The 15350-nt window shown below is 41.4% G+C and overlaps 1 protein-coding gene and 1 non-coding gene across 4 annotated transcripts in view; both read left to right on the top strand.

The window, feature by feature from the left end:
* Positions 1-15350, top strand: part of OSBPL10 (oxysterol binding protein like 10) — an 857577-nt gene that overhangs the window by 808708 nt on the left and 33519 nt on the right. For all 3 annotated transcript variants that reach the window (XM_056520089.1, XM_056520090.1, XM_056520088.1), the window contains 2 exons: positions 2607-2793; positions 8425-8607. In XM_056520089.1, coding sequence (XP_056376064.1) covers positions 2607-2793; positions 8425-8607 — 370 coding nt within the window. The remainder of the gene's footprint in view (positions 1-2606; positions 2794-8424; positions 8608-15350) is intronic.
* LOC130275200 (U2 spliceosomal RNA) lies at positions 3887-4077 on the top strand. Its single transcript, XR_008844695.1, has one exon. It is a non-coding gene; the product is annotated as a U2 spliceosomal RNA (small nuclear RNA).

Here is a 15350-nt window from a genome sequence, read left to right as displayed (position 1 = left end):
TGCATAGGAGCTGAGGCGTACTTTTTCAACTTTGGAATGGACGGCGGCAATTAAATGTGTAAATTTGTCCCTTTTATCTATATCCCTGGTAGAAGCTACGATCAAAACGTCCAATAATACTGATAAAATACTGATTCTGGTAAAATACTGATTCTGGCAAAATTAGTCTTGACCAGATATTGGAAAAAGGCGGAGATTCTGGGTTTGGAGGAGGTACTTGTTGCTGTTCAAAATAGTTTTAAATGGAAAAGAATATGGACTATAGGCGGAGGTACTACCAAACACTTTTGTCTGCTCTGCTCACCATGGATTCAACTACGACAGTCTCAGGACTCTACTGCTACAGTGGCAATTTTCTCCAATATCTGACTGATGATGGACGTTCTCTCTCATGTGTGTTATAGTGTGCCATATAGCTCGTAGGCCATACAGAGTGTACTTTGTGTTTATGCTCTCTTCTTTGCTCTCCCTAGTGTATGTCCTGTTATACAGTTGAGGTTCTATAATTTGTCTGAGATGCTTTATCTGGCATCAATATTGTTTGTACCATGAGATTGTACATATACTACTACTATGTACCACATTTTTATACCCGGTGAAAATCAATAAAATGTTTGAAGAGAAAAGGGATTTTTTGAACTGTACAACCCCTTTTAAAATAATCTTAAACTAGTCCAAGATACCACTCAAGATTTGTTCCTTTAAATAAAGTAATAGACAGTTCTATGTTAGATAATGCTATGATTTAGGCACTCCAGTCAACTGCAGATGTTTTGGACAACTTATCATAAAATCAGGTTATAAAAACCATGAAAAAATTATGAAGAAAATAAGTAATATGAGTTATGTAGTTGTGAATGCTTTTATAAACACATTTAGTAGCATTTACTATGAGCATTTAAATCATGATTACTACAGTCACATCCTGTAGAAGTTCCTTTTCAAGGACACTGGCATTTTTTACATACTGAGACCAGGAAGTTATATACCGTATACACTCGAGTATAAGCCGACCCGAATATAAGCCGAGGCCCCTAATTTCACCCCAAAAACCCAGGAAAAGTTATTGACTCGACTATAAGCCTAGGGTGGGAAATACATCATCCCCCCCATGTCATCATCATTCCTGTCATCATCCAGACCCCCGTCATTATCACCCCCGTCATTATCACCCCCGTCATTATCACCCCCGTCATTATCACCCCCGTCATTATCACCCCCGTCATCATCACCCTGTCATCATCACCCTGTCATCATCACCCTGTCATCATCACCCTGTCATCATCACCCTGTCATCATCACCCTGTCATCATCCCCCTCGTCATCCTCCCCCTCCCCTTCATCATCACCGACTGCCAATCCCTTCATCAGTGGTCTTCATCCTGCAGACCTCCAGATGTTGCAAAACTGCAGCTCCCAGCATGCCCGGACAGCCATCGGCTGTCCGGGCATGCTCGGAGTTGTAGTTTTGAAACATCTGGAGGTCCGCAGGTTGAAGATCACTGCAGCCTTCGTCATCATCCAGACCCCCCCCTTTAGTTTTCTACTCACCTCCCCTCGGTGGGAAGGAAGGGTGAGCTGGTCCGGGCCATCTATGCTGCAGGGACCGTCCAGTGGGGAGGGTTAGTCGTTCCGGACTGTTCATCTTCACCGGTAGGCCCTCTTCTCCGCTCCGGGCTGGCCCCGGACTAGTGATGATGACGCACAGGGACGTTCATGCGCAGGGACGTCACGGACGTCTGCTGCGCACGGATGTCCCTGTGCATCGTCATCAAGGCAACGTCACTAGTCCGGGGCCGGACTGGAGCGGAGAAGAGGGCCTCCCAGTGAAGATGGACAGCCCGGAACGACTAACCCTCCCCACCGGATGGTCCCTGCAGCATAGATGGCCCGTACCAGCTCACCCTTCCTTCCCACCGAGGGGAGGTGAGTAGCAAACTAAAGGGGGGTCTGGATGATGACGAAGGCCGCAGTGGTCTTCAACCTGCGGACCTCCAGATGTTGCAAAACTACAACTCCCAGCATGCCCAGACAGCCATCGGCAGGTTTGCAGGTTGAAGACCACTGAGAAGGGATTGGCAAGTGGAGAGTTCACTCGAGTATAAGCCGAGGGGGGCGTTTTTTTCGTGCAGAAAAACTCAGCTTATACTCGAGTATATATGCTCGGCAACCATGATGATGACCCAAGGTCTGACTGTGATAAATAATTTTGATGAATATACTTGTTGATTCCTGTCAATAAAATCTTTTATCCTCCAGTCTTGTTGACAGAACACAAGAAATAGTCCATCAATGTATAAGCTATAGCTGACATGTACAAACAGCATGAAAGAAGCATTATAAATACGTGATAGTCAGCAGCACAGTTTTTATGTAATGCACTTTGTTGAATGTCCTAGAAAAAAAATCTTGTACAGTCTTGTAATCTGACATGTTGCCAATGGCATGTCCTTTGAGAAAACTACACAAAGCTTGTACTACAAGTCCTGTTTAACACTGTTTATACCATGTAATTGATTTAATTCATTCTATTACAGCAATACATTTTTCTAAAAGTATTATACATCTAGCTATGTGTTCCTTTGTGTGCTTTTCTAATCACTCAGGTGTACTCAAGCTGATGGAATATGGCGAGGAATATGTATTTACTCTTCCCAGTGCCTATGCTCGTTCTATACTCACTGTTCCCTGGGTGGAATTGGGAGGGAAAGTCAATATTACCTGTGCCAAGACAGGATATGCCGCCACAGTAACATTCCATACCAAGCCTTTTTATGGAGGAAAGGTGCACAGGTAAGAAGACATTTTAAGATGTAATTCTGTGTTTTGGTCTTAGTGGAAATGATTTATATAAATGGTAAAAGAGAACTTTATCTTCTTATATTACCTTTTCTATGATAGTTTTTTTTTTTATTGAAATTTATTTTTAACACATCATATATAACAATAACATTCCAACCTCCCCCCCCCCCCCCGCATAAATAGAGACCAAGGAGATGATGATAGTTAGGTACAGACTACAGTGTGTGAACTTATTAGCACATAGAAAAAAAATTCAATAAATAGTTTGTGCACAACAATAGAAGCCGGATGATAATCTAGGTGCAACCATGAACAGACTGGAGGAGAAGCAGGAATGAGCCCGCTGAAGACAAGCAATGTTAATTTCAGCGCATCCTTGCACTAGTCAAACTCCAAATTAAGACATAAACAAGACCAGACAAGAAAATGAATAAAGTCTAAATACTTTGCTTTTAAGAAATTATCTAAAAGCCATAGATGTGCAAATTAATGCTGTGAAAATATCCACTCTTCTGGAAAATTGTTCCTGAGTTTTAGAAAACCTTTGTGTAAAATGTTGGTGTTACCTACCTGTTGTAGCAGTGTGTTCACTTGTTCTCGGTCCCAGTGTTATGGACTGGATGCAGACTTCACAGGTGTCGACTTAACTGCAGTGAACTCCCATGAATGACGTCACGACCCCGAAGCCGACGTTAGAACATAATGTTCAGAATGCTGGGGTGCCAGCCCAGAGATCAGGGGGGTCCCAGCAGCCAGACCCCCCCAGGATCAGACATCTCATTCCCTATCCTTTGGATAGGGGATAAGATGTCCAGGGGCAGCTTTTTGCAGGACTATCAAGTTCTTCCACAACACATTTCAACAAAGGTAGAGGACAGATGCCACACAACTGGAGGCACAGAATTCTCTAAAATATTGAAACAACCCCTATTTCTATGCCTCGTGCAGATTATAATGGAGAGAATGTACTGCCACCTTGTCTTTGCAAATGGTGGATGTGTTGTCAGGATACTATTGGGGGACCCAGTAGTCAGAACCTCCATGACAAAGAACTTCTTAATGTGTATTTGTTAATATTTTTGTTATCGCTTCTCAGCCTTTTGGCTAATATCAACTGTAGTATCTGTTCTTATCATTTTAATATCTGATACGTCCCCTATCTGGGGACCATATATTAAATGGATTTTTGAGAACGGGGGCCGATTTCAAAGCTTGCTTCTGTTGCCCTATGCATTGACCCGACATGGCAGTATCTTCGGGTACAATGCACCAAAAAAAATATATATATATTGTTGTTGAAAATACTCCTTTTATGGGAATCTGTCATTAGTATCAACCACACTAACCTGTCGGTACAGGCTTGTAGTGCGAATGACACTGAAAATCAAACTTACCGTTCATCGCTCTGTACCTCCTGCTTCGGTATATGTGTGGTGCACGCCCGCCATCTTTATGGTAACACCTCCTCCCCTGTGCTAAACCTCCTCTGAAGATGCGTTACCCACCTCCTCTCAAGCACCAAGGTCTACATCTGCATATACTGAAGACCAAGAATTACTAAAGACCAGAGGCACGAAGCAAGGAGCAGTAAGTATAATTTTTATCAGTGTCACCCGCACTACAAGCCTGTACCCACAGATAAGGGCAGATGTTACTGATGTCAGATTCTCTTTATATTATATTATATATTAGAATATGAAAATATTCGCGAATATCGGCACTTCCAGAGAACACTGATCCCTCCCTTCTTTTAGCTGTAGATAGGGTAGGTTAATTTGGCAGGTTCTAGTATATGGTATAATGTTAGGGTATGCTCAGACTGTGGAGGTTCCGTCTGGTGGGCGCCGCCAAAAATACTTTGGAGGTAGGACCATGCGGCACTGCGCCGTCACCATTGACGTCTATGCAGTGCTCGCGGAATTCCATGCAAAGAGAGATATGTTCTTTCTTTGCACTGAACTATTTCAGCGGTGGAATTGTCCGCTTTGAAATTCCGCAGTGTGAACAGGTCTCACGAAAGACCCATTCACACTGATGGTAATGTTCACAGCGTGGAATTCTACACGCGAAATTCTGCTCACGGAATTCCGTGGGAGTTCCGCAATGTAAACATACCCGTAGTTCATTGAAAGATATAATCGTGCATGCGCACTATAAAAATGTTGCATGGAAAAAAAGTGAACTAAGATAGCGAATATGTGAATTTCGCGAACATAGGACGAATATTCGTCCATATATTTGCGAAATATCGCAAATTCGAATATAGCCCCTGCTGCTCATCACTATAGCTGACGCTTGGGCATTGCGCATGACAATCTTAGGACAATGGTCAGTTCACTGGGCAAATCTAATCCATGAAACCACTGACAAACAGTTCTTGAGCTGATGTTACTTTCACAGGAACTTAAAGGGGTACTCCGGTGAAAACCTTTTTTTTTTTTTTTTTTTTTAAATCAACTGGTGTCAGAAAGTTAAACATATTTGTAAATTACTTCTATTAAAAAATCTTAATCCTTCCAGTACTTATTAGCTGCTGAATGCTACAGAGGAAATTCCTTTCTTTTTGGAACACTGATGACATCACGAACACAGTGCTCTCTGCTGACATCTCTGTCCATTTTAGCAACCATGCATAGCAGATGCATAGCAGATGTATGCTAAGGGCAGCATGGTGGCTCAGTGGTTAGCACTGCTGCCTTGCATTTTTGGGGACTTGGGTTCAAATCCCACTAAGGACAACAATAAATAAAGCGTTATTATAATTATAATAACGTCAGCAGAGAGAACTGTGCTCGTGATGTCATCAGAGAGCATTCCAAAAATAAAAGAATTTCCTCTGTAGTATTCATCAGCTAATAAGTACAGGAAGGATTTAAAAAATTTAATAGAAGTAATTTACAAATATGTTTAACTTTCTGCCACCAGTTGATTTAAAAGAAAAAAGGTTTTCACCGGAGTACCCCTTTAAGGTACAGACTGTTAAAACCAAAGGTAGAACATGTCTTTCCACTTTCCACGCTGACAGTCTCATTATGTAAACTTGTAGTCTGGAGCCGAACAGTGGAGATCAATGAACCAGGGAAAAACGGGACTCTTCTTGAGGCACTGAACCACAGGATCCAATATTCATAAAAACAAGGATTTTATTGGAAAAGGATACAATGAAATCTTGTTTTTATGAATATTGGATCCTGTGGTTCAGCGCCTCAAGAAGAGTCCCGTTTTTTCCCTGGTTCAGTGATCTCCACTGTCCGGCTCCAGACTGCATTTCACCGGTGACCAAGTGCTCATATACCGGAGAGACCAGGTGGCTGCGGACCCTATTACATTACTATGCGCTCTCAGATGTTATGCTCTCACACATCTAGGTAAGGTACCATCTTTTCCCACCTTTCCTAGCATTCCATTGACCTCATTGATCTGCACTAGGTGCACACCTTTTTTTTTTTTTTTGTCCCTTCTTTTCTATTATTATGTAAACTTGTGGTATTCTTGCTTATACATATTTCAGTTTCACCATAATGACACTTACAGATACTGAGCAGCTCTTTGAGGGCAGAATTTTAAGATTGAACATGTTGCACAGTATAGGATTCACCCAATGAATTATATTCTCTCTTAGGTGAAGAATATTGTCTAATATATATATGTATATATATATATATATATATATATATATATATATATAGTCATGGCTGTTAAAGATGGCACCCCTGAATTTGGAAGTAAACCAAAAAAGGGAGGGAAAAAAGTGAATTGGACAAAAATGGGCTGGTCAAAATTATCAGCACCCTTTCAAAATTGTGAAAAAAATTAGATGTTTCAAGTAGAGATGAGCGAATTTACAGTAAATTCGATTCGTCACGAACTTCTCGGCTCGGCAGTTGATGACTTTTCCTGCATAAATTAGTTCAGCTTTCAGGTGCTCCGGTGGGCTGGAAAAGGTGAATACAGTCCTAGGAGACTCTTTCCTAGGAATGTATCCACCTTTTCCAGCCCACCGGAGCACCTGAAGGCTGAACTAATTTACGCAGGAAAAGTTATCAACTGCCGAGCCGAGAAGTTCGCGATGAATCGAATTTACTGTAAGTTCGCTCATCTCTAGTTTCAAGCATGTGGTGCTCCTTTAAACTCACCTGGGGGCAAGTAACAGGTGTGGACAATATAAAAATCACACCCGAAAACAGATTAAAAGGAGAGAAGTTCCCTTAGTCTTTGCATCGTGTGTCTGTGGGTGCCACACTAAGCATGGACAACAGAAAGAGGAGAAGAGAACTGTCTGAGGACTTCAGAACCAAAATTGTGGAAAAATATCAACAATCTCAAGGTTACAAGTCCATCTCCATAGATCTAGATTTGCCTTTGTCCACAGTGCGCAACATTATCAGGAAATTTGCAACCCATGGCACTATAGCTAATCTCCCTGGGCGATGACGGAAGAGAAAAATTGATGAAAGGTGTCAATGCAGGATAGTATGGATGGTGGATAAGCAGCCCCAAACAAGTTCCATAGATATTCAAGCTGTCCTGCAGGCTCAGGGAGCATCAGTGACATTTAAATGAAATGAAACGCTATGGTAGGAGACCAAGGAGGACCCCACTGCTGACACAGAGACATAAATAAGCAAGACTACATTTTGCCAAAATGAACTTGAGTAAGCCAAAATCCTTCTGGGAAAACGTCTTGTGGACAGATGAGACCAAGAAAGAGCTTTTTGGTAAAGCACATCATTCTACTGTTTACCGAAAACGGAACGAGGCCTACAAAGAAAAGAACACAGTACCTACAGTGAAATATGGTTCAATGATGTTTTGGAGTTGTTTTGCTGCCTCTTGCACTGGATGCCTTGAATGTTTGCTAGGCATCATCAAATCTGAGGATTACCAATGGATTTTGGGTCGCACTATACAGCCCAGTGTCAGAAAGCTGGGTTTGCGACCGAGATCTTGGGTCTTCGAGCAGGACAATGACTCCAAATATACATCAAAAAGCACCCAGAAATGGATGGCAACAAAGTGCTGGAGAGTTCTGAAGTGGCCAGCAATGAGTCCAGATCTAAATCCCATTGAACACCTGTGGAGAGATCTTACAATTACTGTTGGGAAAAGGCACCCTTCCAATAAGAGAGACCTGGAGCAGTTTGCAAAGGAAAAGTGGTCCAACATTCTGGCTGAGAGGTGTAAGACGCTTATTGATGGTTATAGGAAGCGGAAGTTATTTTTTCCAAAGGGTGTGCAACCAAATATTAAGTTAAGGGTGCCAATAATTTTGTCCAGACCATTTTTGGAGTTTGGTGATACATTATGTCCAATTTACTTTTTTTCCTCCCTTTTTTGATTTAGTTCCAATACACACACAAAGGGAATAAACATGTGTATAGCAAAACATGTCTTACTGCAATCCTTTTCTGTGAGAAATACTTAATTTTCTTGAAAAATTTGAGGGGTACCAACATTTACGGCCATTACTGTATACGGCCATGACTGTATATAGTACTTAATTTAGGACCTGCACTGCAGGGTAAAGCTTTGGACTAGATAGGCTTTGGTCAACCTTTCTTACTATGTTACTATGATTTGCTATATTTATTTAATTTATTATATGTATTTGTTTGTTTCTAGAGTCACAGCTGAGGTTAAGCACAATCCCACCAACATAATAGTTTGTAAGGCTCAAGGAGAGTGGAATGGAGCTCTGGAATTCACATACAACAGTGGAGAGACCAAAGTTATTGATACTACTAAGCTTTCAGTTATTAAGAAAAAGATTCGACCTTTGGAGAAACAAGGACCCACTGAATCAAGGTAAACACATTTACTTGGTCATATATTATCTGTACAGTATGCCTAATAATAAACTTTTCCAGAGTGTTTTTTTTTCTTAACTGAAATATTAAGGGTAGATTCACACGTGGCATCCTTGTTGAAAACATTTCTACGACTCAAAGCAAGCAAGTACATGGACTTATTTAAACTACATTCTAAAGAATTAGACAGTTGGGTTCAATCCCATATGAATGAATGTACCATAACAATATTTCACTACTGTCAATGATTTGAAAACAATGTAACATTGGCATTTTACAATCTTTAGGGTATGGCCACATGAGGCAGAAATTCTGCAGATTTTTTAAATGTGGATGTGTGGGATGCCATTATGAATGTTGATATGCAGCCACACTGTGTCTTTATCAGAATCAACAACAATACATTTATTTGCTGATCTATTGCAAATGAAATGCTGATTCTAAAAGTTCATATATAAGGTTCCGTAGTAGGTTTCTAAGATGTTACCAAATAAACAAATCTGTTTAGCTTTGGCCACTTTAAAGAGAGTTATAGACATTAAACATGTGTTTTCAATCCAGTAAAATCTTTCTGGATCTGCTGAAAACATATGTCCTACAACCCAGGGGAAGTGTGATGTGACCAAGAGGGGTAGCTAACTGGCAGGATGATGGAAGTAGTAGTCTTCTGTCACACTCTGGTCACTGTGTTTAGGACAGTTTCTGTATGTGCAATTGCTTTCTGTAGGATGCACAATTTCTTCTACTGCAGTTCCCAACTGCGAGGTGCAGATTTTCAACAATTCATAAATGTAAGCTGCCAATGCTGCTAGGCCAGGGCAGAAGCCGTGAGCCATGTCAGAAGCTTTCCTCTTACACTTACAGACTCAAAACAGACTCTAAGCTAAACTCCTGGAACAGGGTCAGACAGGCTTATATTACTTAGGCTCCTCCAGCCTTTAATTGTTTGAGATAGGGAAACCTGCTCCGGCCACAGTCATTTTTGCCCAAATATATTAGGCATAGTACACACTGTAACAACATTTCACAGTGAATCAATGCAAAACAGTGCAAATACAATACAAATGATAGTGATTTGGCTGGTAATATCTAGGCTCTTTAGTTGAAAAGTTATAAAAACATATAAAATACCTGACATTTTAAACTAGTAGTGTCCTAGTTGGACATTTCCGATCCAACCAAGTTTGTGTCTTTTTGTGACTACATCAACACTGAAATCTTTTCTTCCACAGAAAAGGTGATAAATGTGTGATTGCGGAGGGTGCCACTCAGGAGTAGAATGGAGGTCTTGAGACGTTTGAATACAGCAGTTGTCACACAAGCACACTGCTCCATTCATAGTATATGGGATTGCTGAAGTTATCTGTAAGTGCCTGCAGCTACCACTAGAGGGGATTAGGACATACTATTTAAACTCTAAGTTCAGTGTCTTCAAAAATAGAGATGTAATAAAAATTATTTATAGTGTGTACTCTTCTGCCACCAGACAAACTGTCCATACCCATATGGTATCTGTTCAAAGCTGTTAGTTTATTTTTACTCTATTAAAAAAAAAAACTGTCAATGCTTTTATAAAAAGTACAATAATAAACCAAAGTTTTAAAAATTTATAAATAAGTTTCCATTAAAATAAGTTGGTCAAGTATGGAATTATATGATAACTTAATGATAAACTATATTAATAAATACAAGCCTACCCATGTGTAATAGGCTTTTCGGGCTGTCCACCTTTATCCCTGTGGTACCTTAACCTTGTTACCTCTCTGCACTCAGAAGGCCGATCCTGAGCCTCTACTACCTGGGAGCTGGGGCACACATCTGTCGCAGTCCTGCACCCAGCAGATCACCTGGGATATGGATGTGGGCTCCCTTTGGGAACATCTTAGAGAAAATAATAAAACTGACACAAAGCTAACTTGACACAAACTTTTAAGTGCATAAAGGAAAACAATCATGCATAATATAACAAAACGGTAGAGTATAGTATAGTACAAATATCAGACAAATGCAGTGTGTATATAGGTCCCATCCACCCCTAATAACACCTGCAGCTCACCCTAATCTTTGCTCAGGTGACCGTTGGGTACCCTTCGATGGTGGACATTGTATAGATAGGAGTAGGAGTAGGCTGAAACTCTTAGTGTCATATATGGGCAGGGAAGAGTGAAGCCCTGAACTCGCCTGCTCCCACTTGCCCTGCCGACTTGTGTACCCGCCCTAGGTGATGGGTCCACAACCATGGTGACAGTCCCTGTCTGAATAAGTGCAGGGAGAAAAAGTCAACAAAATAAACTTACAATAAAGATGGAGGTCGGGACACTGTATGGAATCACACACACAACAGAAATAATAACTAAACATACACACACAAAATGTCACAGTCCAGAAACCGAGTCAGTAGCAAGAGATATCAGAAAAGCCAAATCGCAGAAACAGGAGAGGAGTCAGAGAGTAGAGCCAAGGGGTCAAATATGCTAGTAATACAAGATGCAGTACAATCGCTAGCTAGGAGTATGAGCTCTTTCGCAGGCAAGGGCTGGATGAATACTGAGGGTTTAAATAGGGAGCTAAGCTGGTGAAAAGCCAACGAGGTCAGCTGACCATCCAGAGAACAGGGAGTTTCCACAGTAATCAGAATAACAAAAGACCTCAGTGCAGATTAACCCTTCGGGTTCTTACACTTAGAATGTCAAAACGTAACTCAAGGTCTTTTATCTGTGAGCTCAGGGTGCCTTATTGTGGAACAGGGATAGAAGAGTTTCAAGCTTACTCTTCCACATGCTGTAAATCAGGTCAGTCCAGCGTTACGTTTCACTCCACTGCTTACAGAGGGCTTTTCTGCAACCAGCTCTGAATCTTGTTCTGGAATTTGCTAGCAGATATTTTTTTGTAAAGTATTTAGAGCACCCAAACTACACAGGAGACAAAGCTAAGCTAACATAGAGAAATGCAAGCACAATAGCAATACAGCAGCATAAAGATTGAGTCCTGAGGTAAAATTATGATAGTAGCCAGGAAAAAGGCCAAATACAAAGCCCCTGGAGTAGAACAGCCCAACAACAGACAACAACACAACCACAATCACACACCATACATACACCAAGAGCACCCTCCATTGCTCCACATAGATGGCGGTTGTGATTAGCACATCTAGCTCCTGTATTTCACATCTGCTATGGGAGCTTCTAATGTACAGTCCCAAGCCATTTCAGATTTGTATATATATATATATATATATATATATATATATACATATATATATATATATATATATATATATATATATATGTATATATATATATATATATATATATATTATATGGGAAGTGGACCATGCAGGGAAGAGCAGAAAGGTATATTTGTTAAGACAAGTCCATTGGTGGCGTTTAGACATGGCTGAGTCATAGCTACACCATCTTTCTGGCCATCTCTTAGGGAAGCTGAAGAACATATTTCCCAATCCACACAGGTGCCTCAGATCTTACTGTGCAGGTTCAGGCCTCCAGAATAATCTATAGGCATTGCTTGCCTGGCGATCCGTTTAAAGGGGTACTCTGCCCTTAGACATACTCTCCCCTATCCAAAGGATAGGGGATAAGATGTCTGATCGCGGGCGGTCCGGCTGGCACCCTCCCATAGACATGAATTGATGGGCGTGATGTCCCAACCATGGTTGCTCAAAACCGACGAGCTGAATATAAGTGTTCAGAACGCCCGGGGTGCCGGGCTGGAGATCGTGGGGGGTCCCAGCGATCAGACATCTTCTTCTCTATCTAAAGGATTGGGGATAAGATGTCTAGGGGCTGAGTACCTCTTTAAGGTTTGCAATTTAGCTACAGCTATGGGTTCCCTCAACTTAAAGGGGTACTCCGCCCCTAGACATCTTATCCCCTTTCCAAAGGATAGGGGATAAGATGTCAGATCGCCGCGGTCCCGTTGCTGGCGACCCACGGGATCGCCGCTGCGGCACCCCGCTGTGATTACTGTACAGTACTGTACGGAAAAATCGCGATGTCCCGATCAGCTATAATGCAACAGGAGGGTGCCTTACCTGACCTGACTTACCTGACATCCGATCGGCGATTGATTGCTCCAAGCCTGAAATCCAGGCTTGAGCAATCAACCGCCGATAACACTGATCAATGCATTGCATTGCAATGCAAAGGCATTGATCAGGGGCTATAACACTGCAAAAAAAAGTTACAAAAAAAGTTAATAAAGAGGATTTAACCCCTTCCCTAATAAAAGTTTGAATCACCCCCCTTTTCCCGTAAAAAAAAAAAACATATGTGATATCGCCGCCTGCGTAAATGTCAGAACTATAAAAATATATTGTAAATTTTACCGCACGGTCAATGGTGTACACACAAAAAAAAATCCAAATTCCCAAATAGCGTGTTTTTGGTAACTTTTTATACCAGAAAAAAATGAATAAAGAGCGATCAAAAAGGCCGATTAAAACAAAAATGAGACCGATAAAAACTTCAGATCACAGTGCAAACAATGATCCCTCATACTGCCCCGTATGTGGAAAAATAAAAAAATGATAGGGGTCAGAACATGACAATTTTAAACGTATACATTTTCCTGCATGTAGTTAGGATTTTAGGGTATCATTTTAATCGACTGGACCTACAGAATAAAGATAATGTAATTTTTACCGAAAAATGTACTGCATAGAAACGGAAGCACCCAAAATTATAAAATGGCGTTTTTTCTTCCATTTTGTCTTACAATGATTTTTTTTTTCCATTTCATCGTAGATTTTTAGGTAAAATAACTGATATCATTACAAAGTTGAATTGGTGGCGCAAAAAATAAGCCATCATATGGATTTTTAGGTGCAAAATTGAAAGGGTTATGATTTTTTAAATGTAAGGAGAGGAAAAAACGAAAGTGCAAAAATGGAAAAACGCTATGTCCTTAAGGGGTCTGTCTGAGTGGTGCTTTGGAAAGAGAGGAATTTGTAAGAGAGTTAGAAAACCTGAGAAATATCTGCTGTGCGGAGTGAATTGTGAAGCTGGAGTTAATTGTGTGAGTACTTGAAGTTGCACATAGAGGGATTACTGCTAGAAATTTAACCTTCTTCAGGACACAGGGCGTATGCCCTGCATACCGAGTCTTTAAGGACCGAGGGCGTATCCATACGCCCGTGGGAAATCCGGTCCCCACCGCTAGCCGGTTGGGGACCAGAGCCGGATGCCTGCTGAAATCATTCAGCAGGCACCCCGGCACATCGCCACCATGTCGGCAATCGGAGAAAATCGCATGTCAATTCAGACATGCGATTTTCTCCAATTCCGGGCTGATCGGGTCTCTGGTGACCCGATTACCCGGAAAATAGGGCTGATCGGAGCTGTCAGCAACAGCCCTGATCAGCCTAAGGGTTAGGAGTGAGGTCACAAAGCTGCGATCTCCTCCTATCCCCTGCCATTAGTCAGAATAGAGTTCTGACCAATGGCAGCGCAGGACAGGGGGTTGCCATGGCAACCCCCCGTTCTGCCTGCCCCTGGATGTCGAGGGGATCTGGGAAGAAGATGGAGGCCGTACCTGCAGGAGAAGATGCCTGGGGACCTGGGATCTTCACTGGAGCCTGCTGGATCCTTGCTCAGGTAGGGAATCGACAGTGGGGGGAATTGAAAGTGAAAGTAAAACAATCTTTACTGTGGCAATCACTAGGACGGCCAAACTGCAACTCCCAGCATGCCCAGACAGCCAAAGGCTGGGCGTTGTAGTTCTATAACATCTGTCCCTTCAGATTTACCAATTTTCATGAAATTTTTGAAAATTGCTGCTCTACTTTGAAGCCCTCTAATTTTTTCAAAAAGCAAAAATATGTCCATTTTATGATGCCAACATAAAGTGGACATATTGTATTTGTGAAGAAAAATAACATTTATTTGGAATATCCATTTTCCTTACAAGTAGAGAGCTTCAAAGTTAGAAAAATGCAAAATTTTCAAAGTTTTCATGAAATGTTGGGATTTTTCACCAAAAAAAGATGCAATTAACGCCAAAAATTTACCACCAGAATAAAGTAAAATATGTCCCGAAAAAACTATCTCGGAATCAGAATATTCGTAAAAGCGTGTTCGCGTTATTAATTTGTAAAGTGACGGTGGTCAGAATTGCGAAAAAGGGCTCAGTCCTTAAGGTGAAAAAGGGCTGCGTCCTTAAGGGATTAAAAGCAGCCTTTTTCACCTTTTTTTTTTTCTCTCCACTCTACCTCTAGGGGAAGGGGTAGATTAGTTACACACAAGTGCTTAAATCTTAGTTTGGGACTCTGAGTAGGCATTGGAAAGAGAGGAATTTGTAAGAGAGTTAGAAAACCTGAGAGTTTGAAAGCAGGAGTTGGAGATCACTGTGAGTATTACTTTGCTTACACTGTAGAGACTTTAACTCACAAGGTCTACAGAGAATTAAATTGTAATATTTACCATCTGTTTTCGGCTGTTAATCTGTGAAATTCCCATAACCAGTATGGCCTCCATGTTGGAAAATGCTGTCTGGTGTACATCCTGTTCAAGGCAAGCAATCCTTGAACAGCAGTTTGAGGGTGCATATTGTTGTGCAGGATGTGTGTGAATTGTTCATTTGGAAGCCCAGATCCTGGATCTAGAGGAGCAACTGGCAACACTGAGATGCATTGACAACTTGGAGAGGAGTCTCCTGCTCACTGAGCAAGTACTCTCTTGGGTAGAGGTGGGGGAGGATAGTAGGACGGAGGTTCAGGACAGCCAG

Source organism: Hyla sarda, chromosome 5, assembly GCF_029499605.1.
Source record: "Hyla sarda isolate aHylSar1 chromosome 5, aHylSar1.hap1, whole genome shotgun sequence".
NCBI classification, from domain to species: Eukaryota; Metazoa; Chordata; class Amphibia; order Anura; family Hylidae; genus Hyla; species Hyla sarda.
This window is presented reverse-complemented; position numbering and strand designations above follow the sequence as displayed.